The sequence below is a fragment of the Haematobia irritans genome, chromosome 3 (assembly GCF_050003625.1).
Source record: "Haematobia irritans isolate KBUSLIRL chromosome 3, ASM5000362v1, whole genome shotgun sequence".
In the NCBI taxonomy this organism is placed as follows: Eukaryota; Metazoa; Arthropoda; class Insecta; order Diptera; family Muscidae; genus Haematobia; species Haematobia irritans.
The window spans coordinates 124,468,638-124,479,428 of NC_134399.1; the positions used below are offsets into that span (position 1 = coordinate 124,468,638).

The 10,791-nt window shown below is 22.6% G+C and overlaps 1 protein-coding gene across 1 annotated transcript; it reads right to left on the reverse strand.

Moving 5' to 3' along the window:
* Positions 1–273: 273 nt before the first annotated feature.
* On the reverse strand, positions 274–1,298 carry LOC142230722 (uncharacterized). The gene is made up of 2 exons (XM_075301353.1): positions 1,202–1,298; positions 274–1,125 (listed from the first exon to the last, which is right to left on the reverse strand). Exons 1-2 carry the CDS (start codon positions 1,281–1,283, stop codon positions 548–550), a joined length of 660 nt encoding a protein of 219 aa, XP_075157468.1. The 5' UTR covers positions 1,284–1,298; the 3' UTR covers positions 274–547.
* Between the last annotated feature and the right edge of the window lie 9,493 nt (positions 1,299–10,791).

Genomic DNA, 10,791 nt, shown 5'->3' on the forward strand with positions numbered 1-10,791 from the left:
ATGTTGACCAAATTTTCTATAGAAAAAAAATTGTGACAAAATTTTTTATAGATATAAAATTTAGACAAAAATTTCTATAGAAATAAAATTTTGACAACATTTTCTATAGAAATAAAATTTTGAGAAAAAATTCCATGGAAATAAAAATGGAGTTGAATAAAGCATAAAAAATATATTATAAATTCTAACATACCAGTTCCCACCATAAAAACTACTCCAGCTAGCGAAAATTCAATGTACCACCAAAAAAAAAAAAGAACTTTTAGGCATTGATTTGATTTGAAGCATTTTTAATTATATCTATCCAAGTGTACAGCTTTATAAATGTTAATGCTTATTTTACTTTCATTCAATTCATTTTGATCAAAATATTTTTTTCATATTTGTCTATTTTAAATTTGGAAATAATAATATTTGGATGGAGTCTATTGTTTACTTGAATTATAAGTGCTTTTGTGAAAAGGCACTAAAAAGGCAATTTGGTGCTTTTTGGATATGAGAAAGCTCTAAATTTTCTTCTGAAGGCACCAAACTGAGATCTTATAAATCACATACGGCATTCTTTATTGAGTTTCGCCAAATCGTCTGCAAGAATATTTACATAGAAGACAACAACGCTAACAGCTGTAGAACCTGGTGGTACATCGGTGGCCAATGCTGAAACTGTTTTTGCAATTGCATCAGGAACTTTCTTTAGAACAGCATATTCCGATTTCGTAACCAAACAATTTAATATAGAACCCACTTTCTCAACGATTACTCCCATTTCAACATACTCTCTTCCCCATTCTGGAGTACCCATCGAATTGGGCGGTATTGGCACTTTGGAACATTGTCTTTTCATAGAGCGTAGTTCATTTAAGACTTTCGTACCCCAGATATCTATCAAGGATGCTATCTCTTCATTTGGTGGTAAGTGTTGGTTCACAGTTTGCCTTATTTCCATTAAAATATCCTCCAAAATTGTATAACCCTGCTGAACTTCTGAGTTATCTTGAAAGCGATCGCCAACGCAATGCATGGTACGACCAACACTTTCTAAAATTGTAGCCATTTTACTTATCGCTGTTGTAATATCGGCCCGAATTAAAGGGATATGACTGGACATCATCAATAATATCAATACTAATAAATAAAATTGAATTTTATAATTTATTATAAATTATTTAGAATTCTAAAATTAGGAAATTATTTAAAATACCTGCACCAGTATTTAGAGATGAATTTATGTGAACTGCCATTTCTGAAGAATTTCTCCGACTTCCCACCTTCTTGTATTTCATTCCAATGGATGTGAATTCTAAAAGAATCTGTAATTTATAGTGAAAGTCGTGAGCACGGAATTGCTAATTTGGTATGTATCATATCTTATTATTTAAAGATATTTTATTTTTAATCTTTATTATGTTAGGATTGCTCTTCAACTGTTGCTGTGAAGTTGCTGCTATTTTTAGTTCTGTACCAACATACTTTCCTGTAGATTGTACCGACTAAAACGTCAGAAAGATGCTTTAGATATACATAACATTTTATATTTAGCTTAAAGAACACAGTGCTGTCGGACACAATTGAATGCAAAGTATAAATATTGTTTTGGTTAATTTTATTTCTAAAGAAGATTTTGCTAGAATTTTATTTCTATAGAAGATTTTGCTAGAATTTTATTTCTATAGAAGACTTTTTTTTAAATTTTTTTCCTAAAGAAGTTTTTGTCAAAAGTTTATTTCTATAGAAAATTTTGTTAAAATTTTATTTCTATAGAAAATTTTGTAAAATTTTTGTTTCTATAGAAGATTTTTTTAAATTTTGTTCCTACAGAAGATTTTGTCAAAAGTTTATTTCTATAGACAATTTTGTCAAAATTTTATTTCTATAGAAAATTTTGTCGAAATTTTATTTCTATAGAAAGTTTTGTCAAAATTTTATTTCTATAGAAAATTTTGTCAACATTTTATTTCTATAGAAAATTTTGTCAAAATTTTATTTGTATAGAAAATTTTGTCAAAATTTTATTTCTATAGAAAATTTTGTCAAAAATTTATTTCTATAGAAAATTATGTCAAAATTTTATTTCTATAGAAAATTTTGTCAAAATTTTATTTCTACAGAAAATTTTGTCAAAATTTTATTTCTATAGAAAATTTTGTCAAAATGTTATTTTCATAGAAACTTTTGTCAACATTTTATTTCTATACAAAATTTTGACAAAATTTTATTTCTATAGAAAATTTTGTCACAACTTTATTTCTAAATTTTGTCAAAATTTTATTTCTATAGAAAATTTTGTCAAAAATTTATTTCTATAGAAAATTTTGTCAAAATTTTATTTCTATAGAAAATCTTGTCAAAACTTTATTTCTATCGAAAATTTTGTCAAAAATTTTTTGCTATAGAAAATTTTGTCAAAATTTTATTTCTATAGAAAATTTTGTCAAAATTTTATTTCTATAGAAAATATTTCAACATTTTATTTCTTTGTAAACTTTGCCAAAATTTTATTTCTATAGCAAATTTTGTTAATATATTATTTCTATAGACAATTTTGTTAAAATTATATTTCTATAGAAAATTTTCTCCAATGTTTATTTGTATAGAAAATTTTGTCAAAATTTTATTTCTATAGAAAATTTTCTTTCTATAATTTTATTTCTAAAGGAATTTTTTTCTGTTGAAAATTTGTCATCATTTCATGTTTGTAGAAAATTTTGTCAACATTTTATTTCTATTGTAAACTTTGTCAAAATTTTATTCCTATAGACAATTTTCTCATATTTTTATTTGTATATAAAATTTTGTCAAAATTTTATTTCTATAGATAATTTTGTCAAAATTTTATTTCTATAGAAATTTTTTTTTAATATTTTATTTCAATAGAAAAAATTTTCAAAATTTTTTATCTATAGAAATGTTTTCCAAAATTTTATTTCTATAGAAAATTTTTTCAAAATTTTATTTCTGTTGAAAATTTGTCAACATTTTATTTTTATAGAAATTTTTTTATCAAAATTGCATTTGTATAGAAATTTTTGTCAAAATTTTATTTCTATAGAAATTTTTATCAAAATTTTATTTCTATAGAAAATTTTATCAAAATTTTAGTTCTATTGCAAATTTCGTCAAAATTTTAGTTCTATAGAAAATTTTGTTAAAATGTTATTTCTATAGAAAATTTTGTTAATATTTTATTTCTATAGAAAATTTTCTCCAATTTTTATTTGTATATAAAATTTTGCCAAAATTTTATTTCTATAGAAAATTTTGTCAAGATTTTATTTCTATAGAAAATGTTGTCAAAATTTTATTTCTTTAGAAAATTTTGTCAAAATTTTATTTCTATAGCAAATTTTGTTAAAATATTATTTGTATAGAAAATTTTGTTAAAATTTTATTTCTATAGAAAATTTTATCAAAATTTTAGTTCTATTGCAAATTTCGTCAAAATTTTAGTTCTATAGAAAATTTTGTTAAAATTTTATTCCTATAGAAAATTTTGTTAAAATTTTAGTTATATAGAAAATTTTGTCAAACTTTTGCTTCTATAGAAAATTTTGTCAAAATTTTATTTCTTTAGAAAATTTTGTCAAAATTTTATTTCTAGAGAAAATTTTTCCAAAATGTTATTTCTATAGAAAATTTTCTTTCTATAATTTTATTTCTATATACAATTTTTTTTTTCTGTTGAAAATTTGTCAACATTTCATGTCTGTAGAACATTTTGTCAACATTTTATTTCTATTGTAGACTTTGTCAAAATTTTATTTCTATAGCAAATTTTGTTAAAATATTATTTCTATAGAAAATTGTGTTAAAATTTTATTTCTATAGAAAATTTTTTCCAATTTTTGTTTTATTTCTATGGATGATTTTGTCAAATTTTAATTTCTATAGAAAATTTTGTTAAAATTTTATTTCTATAGAAAATTTTGCCAAAATTGTATTTCTATAGAAAATTTTGTCAAAATTTTATTTCTATAGAAAATTTTGTCAAAATTTTATTTCTACAGAAAATTTTGTCAAAATATTATTTGTATATAAAGTTTGTCAAAATTTTATTTCTATAGAACATTTTGTAATTTTTTTATGGAAAATTTTATCAAAATTTTATTTCTAAATATAGAAAATTTTGTCAAAATTTTATTTTGTCAAAATTTTAATTTCTATAGAAAATTTTGTTAAAATTTTATTTCTATTGAAAATTTTGTCAAAATTTTATTTCTATAGAAAATTTTTGTCAAAACTTTATTTCTATAGAAAATTTTTGTTAAAATTGTATTTCTATAGAAAATTTTGTCAAAATTGTATTTCTATAGAAAATTTTGTAAAAATTTTATTTCTATAGAAAATTTTTTCAAAATTTTATTTCTATAGAAAATTTTTTCAAAATTTTATTTCTATAGAAAATTTTGTCAAAATCTTATTTCTATAGAACATTTTGTCAAAATTTTATTTTTATAGAAAATATTGTCAATAGTTTATTTCTATAGAAAATTTTGTCAAAATGTTATTTTCATAGAAACTTTTGTCAACATTTTATTTCTATAGAAAATTTTGTCAAAATTTTATTTCTATAGAAAATTTTGTCAAAATTTTATTTCTATGGAAGATTTTGTCAAAAGTTTATTTCTATGGAAGATTTTGTCAAAATTTTATTTCTATAGAAAATTTTTAATTTAATTTAATTTTAAAATATTATTTCTATAGAAAATTGTGTTAAAATTTTATTTCTATAGAAAATTTTTTCCAATTTTTGTTTTATTTCTATGGATGATTTTGTCAAATTTTAATTTCTATAGAAAATTTTGTTAAAATTTTATTTCTATAGAAAATTTTGTCAAAAATTTATTTCTATAAAAAATTTTGTCAAAATTTTATTTCTATAGAAAATTTAGTCAAAATTTTATTTCTATAGAAAATTTTTTCCAATTTTTATTTGTATATAAAGATTGTCAAAATTTTATTTCTATAGAACATTTTGTCATTTTTTTATGGAAAATTTTATCAAAATTTTATTTCTAAATATAGAAAATTTTGTCAAAATTTTAATTTCTATAGAAAATTTTGTTAAAATTTTATTTCTATAGAAAATTTTGTCAAAATTTTATTTCTATAGAAAATTTTTGTCAAAACTTTATTTCTATAGAAAATTTTGTTAAAATTGTATTTCTATAGAAAATTTTGTCAAAATTTTATTTTATAGAAAATTTTTTCAAAATTTTATTTCTATAGAAAATTTTTTCAAAATTTTATTTCTATAGAAAATTTTGTCAAAATTTTATTTCTATAGAAAATTTTGTCAAAATTTTATTTTTATAGAAAATATTGTCAATAATTTATTTCTATAGAAAATTTTGTCAAAATTTAATTTGAATAGAAGATTTTGTTAAAAGTTTATTTCTTTAGAAAATTTTGTCAAAATTTTATTTCTATAGAAATTTTTTTCAAAATTTTATTTCTATAGAAAATTTTGTCAAAATGTTATTTTCATAGAAACTTTTGTCAACATTTTATTTCTATAGAAAATTTTGTCAAAATTTTATTTCTATAGAAAATTTTGTCAAAATTTTATTTCTATGGAAGATTTTGTCAAAAGTTTATTTCTATGGAAGATTTTGTCAAGATTTTATTTCTATTGAAAATTTTGTCAAAACTTTACTTCTATAGAAAATTTTGTCAAAACTGTACTTCTATAGAAAATTTTGTCAAAATTGTATTTCTATAAATTTTGTCAAAATTTTATTTCTATAGAAAATATTGTCAAATTTTTTTTCCTATAGAAGATTTTGTCAAAAGTTTATTTCTATAGAAAATTTTATTAAAATTTTTATTTCTATAGAACATTTTGTCAAAATGTTATTGCTATAGAAAATTTTGTCAAAATTTTATTGCTATAGAAAATTTTTTCAAAATTTTATTGCTATAGAAAATTTTGTCAAAACTTTACTTCTATAGAAAATTTTTTAAAAATTTTATTTGTATAGAAAATTTTGTCAAAATTTTATTTGTATAGAAAATTTGGTCAAAATGTTATTGCTATAGAAATTTTTATTTCTGTTGAAAATTTGTCAACATTTTATTTCTATAGAAAATTTTGTTAAAATTTTATTTCTATAGAACTTTTTATCGAAATTGTATTTGTATAGAAAATTTTGTCAAAATTTTATTTCTATAGAAATTTTTATCAAAATTTTATTTCTATAGAAAGTTTTGTCAACATTTTATTTCTATAGAAAATTTTGTTAAAATTTTATTTCTATAGGAAATTTTATAAAAATTTTATATCTTTAGAAAATCTTGTCATTTTGTCTGGTCACTTATTCCGACATGAACCCGCGAAATAAAATAAAATCTTATTTATTTGTCATTTATTATGCCAGTATTCCTTTAATACCAATAAATATAGCCTTAGCACTTGGTTAAACCACTCAAATCATTGGCCATGGTAATTTCATGTCTCAACAACATATCCACATATTTTTTACTTGGATCAGAAGCCATGCCATTGATAATCTTTTGAAAGAGTGAGGGTACTTTATCAAGGGCTTCAGCATTTCCTTTCTGAACCACACATGACAAATTCTTATGAACTTGAAATAAAACGCTGCCCGTCTTGGATAATTCTGCACCCTCAGGGGGAGTATTTGAGGCTGTATAATCACTGGAAACTTTGGCACATTTTGCATGAGTATTAGCCAGCTTGGTGGCAGCGGTTTTAACAATAGCACTGGACGTTGAGATGTATTCCTCATCGCTTAAAGTTTTACCCAGAAATTGTTTCATATATTCAACACCTCCTTCAATGACTTTATTCGCCTTTAATAAAACCTCAGGATCGTGACATTGATCAGCAGCACAAAAGGCGGCAGCTGCAAAGTGCTTAAAGTGGGAGGACAATTCTTGTATAAGGGATTTTCCAACGACCTCAGCTTGACTCAGTCCAGCCAATGAGACTATAATTAGCAGAGCAACTAAAAATAAAAATTGATTTTGCTTAAAAAAAAATCCAAAAGTTTTTGGTTTATGTTTTGATATTCTACCTGCGGTGATAGAGGCTTTGCCGTTGGCCATGACCAGTAATTTTCAATTCCAAATTTAACTTAAACCACTTTGGCAAAATGCTATGAATTTTATACATGATACGAAATATAAAATTAGCATATAAATTATTATTTTATATACTTTTTGTTTTAATTAGGCATAGAAGAATAAAAATATTAATGTTTTCAAAATGCATTGAGAAATTACAGGATCAGCGTTTATTAACATCACATTTTAGGCACAGAATTGAAATAGGTTAAAAAAATATACAAAATAAAACTTCACAAATTATTCTACCTTCCACCATAAAAAATAGGTTCAAACAAGTATATACGCCCGTAAATTCAGCCAGGCCGAATCGTATATACCCTCCACCATGAATTGCGTAGAAAGTTCTACGGAAGACTGTCATCCACAATCGAATTACTGGGATGTAGTAAATCTTGCCTATGATAAGGAATCTTAAAACATCTTAACATAATCTTTTAAAATTTTAGCTCGTCTCTACACTGAAAAAAAAAATATTTACGCGATATTAAACATTACCCAACATAACTTTTAGGGTGCACAATTTTCCCAATATTAAGGATAAATTTTTGGGAGCCACCGTGGTGCAATGGTTAGCATGCCCGCCTTGCATACACAAGGTCATCGGGCTGCCACCTAACCTAAGGATAAATTTCTTTAAAATAATGAAATTTTAATTAAAATTAAATTTATAATCTTAGGACACAAATTTTGGAAATTTGCGTACCTCCGTTAAAGTCGTATGTTTTTCGACTAAGGCAACTTTTCCAGAAAGTAACATTAAATTAAACCGAAATGTTGAATCTTTAGATTTAAGATAAAAACGCTTCAATCTAAGATTTATTTTGAGGATTTGGCATCTTTGGTTTAAAGTTTTTGTTGTTTGTTTTTTTTTCAATTAGGAAACATTTTTTACTTTGTAAAGTTTTGTTTGAGTGTATGGAGTTTATGTTGGACCAAAAAGGAGTTGTCTCCCTACGGGAAATTGGTGCAAATTGCCACTGACAGACCTATCACAGAACTGATACCGGTGCTCCAGTTAGTTGCAATTTTTAAATAGTCGTAATTTATTGATTTCCATACTCGCTTGATATTAAAATCTTATCGGATCTACACATTTAGTGAAATAAAATTATCAATGTAACCTATTGTTCGACATATTTGAAAGTTTTTTTTATTTCGGATGCGATTCGGTTGTCCAAAATGAAACAGATTTCTAAGAGTTTGTTCGGGACTGGTTCCTGAGGGCCTGTCTATGGAATGCTCCTGCTAAATTGTCCCAGGACGTGTCCTTTGGAATGAGCCCAAGACGTGTCCTAAAGTGTAAATTTACCCCGTCAATGACAAACCCAAGTTAAAGTGTCTGGTCCCTTGCATACTTTTTGACCAGAACTGGGACTGGTCCATATATACCAGGGACTAGTCCTGTACCGATCCTGTGGTTGATCCATTTCCCGTAGGGCTTAGAACAATATTTCGATGTGTTACAAACTCTCTAAGAACTATGAAAAAATGTATCCATACCGGTCCATGACCATATATATATAAAAACTGCAAGATCTGACTTTCGGAGCCTCATAAGGAACAAATTTCATCCGATCCCGTTGAAATTTGTTCTCCACGTCGGTTCATAATTATTTATAGGCTCCTATATAAACCGATCAAGAACTAAAGATGGGTATTAAATCTGCCTTCTTTATACCCACCACTATAATATGGTGACCTGGGTATAACACGTTTACCATTCTGTTTAATTTTTAATTTTTTGTTGATTTAGTGGAAAACATAAATTTATACAAAAATATATACCAAAAAAAAAAAACAAAATAAAACGATATATAACATAAAAAAATATTTTTTTGAAAAATATTTAATAAACACATTGCCGCTGGTGAGATTTAAACCGGCGTTCTTTATTTTTTCATTCGCAATAATAAGGAACATCTCAGGAAGTTGTTAGAATGTCATGGCGTGGTGTCATATTAGTTTCATATCACAAACATTGAATATGATTTTTTTTTATCATACTTCATTTCCATCCCCAGTGGTACATATAGAAAATTTCAGAAATAAAATTTTGACAAAATTTTCTATAGAAATAAAATTTTGCCAAAATTTTCTATAGAAATAAAATTTTGACAAAAGTTTCTTTAGAATATATATAGAAATAAAATTTTGATAAAAATTTCTATAGAAATTAAATTTTGACAAAATTGTCTATAGAAATAAAATTTTTATAAAATTTTCTATAGAAATAAAATTTTGACAAAATTTTCTATAGAAATAAAATTTTGATAAAAATTTTTATAGAAATTCAATTTTGACAAAATTGTCGATAGAAATAAAATTTTGACAAAATTTTCTATAGAAATAAAATTTTCACAAAATTTTCTATAGAAATAAAATTTTGATAAAATTTTCTATAGAAATAAAATTTTGACAAAATTTCCTATAGAAATAAAATTTTGACAAAAACGTGTTGTCACAAAATTTTGTAGAAATAAAATTTTGACAAAATTTTCTATAGAAATAAAATTTTGACAAAATTTTCTACAGAAATAAAATTTTGACAAAATTTTCTATAGAAAAAAATTTTGACAAAATTTCTATAGAAAAAAATTTTGACAAAATTTCCTATAGAAATAAAATTTGGACAAAATTTCCTATAGAAATAAAATTTTGACAAAATTTCTTATAGAAAAAAAAAATTGACAAAATTTCCTATAAAATAATGACAAAATATCCTGTAGAAATAAAATTTAGACAACATTTCATATAGAAATAAAATATTGAAACATTTTGAATAGAAATAAAATTTTGACAAAATTTTCTATAGAAATAAAATTTTGACAAAATTTTCTACAGAAATAAAATTTGAACAAAATTGTATATAGAAAAAAAAAGATTACAAAATTTTATACAGAAATAAAATTTTGACAAAAACACGTTGTCAAAAAATTTAATAGAAATAAAATTTTGATAAAAGTTCCTATAGAAAAAAAAAATTGACAAAATTTTCTATAGAAATAAAATGTTAAGAAAGTCTACTAGAAAAATAAAATTTTGACATAAAAATAAAACTTTGACAAATTTTTCTATAGAAATAAGATTTTGACAAAATTTTCTATAGAAATAAAATTTTGACAAAATTTCCTATAGAAATAATGACAAAATATCCTATAGAAATAAAATTTAGAGAAAATTTCATATAGAAATAAAATATTGAAAAATTTTGTATAGAAATAAAATGTTGACTAAATTTTCTACAGAAATAAAATTTTGACAACATTTTCTATAGAAATAAAATTTTGACAAAATTTTCTATAGAAATAAAATTTTGAAAAAAGTTTCTTTAGAATATATATATAAATAAAATTTTGAAAAAAATTTCTATAGAAATAAAATTTTGAAAAAATTTTCTATAGAAATAAAATTTTGACAAAATTTTTTATAGAAATAAAATTTTGACAAAATTTTCTATAGAAATAAAATTTTGACAAAATTTTCTATAGAAATAAAATTTTGACAAAATTTTCTATAGAAATAAAATTTTGACAAAATTTTCTATAGAAAAAAATTTTGACAAAATTTCCCATTGAAATAAAATTTTGACAAAATTTCCTATAGAAATAAAATTTTGACAAAATTTCCTATAGAAAAAAAAATTGATAAAATTTTCTATAGAAATAATGACCAAATATCCTATAGAAATAAAATTTAGACAAAATT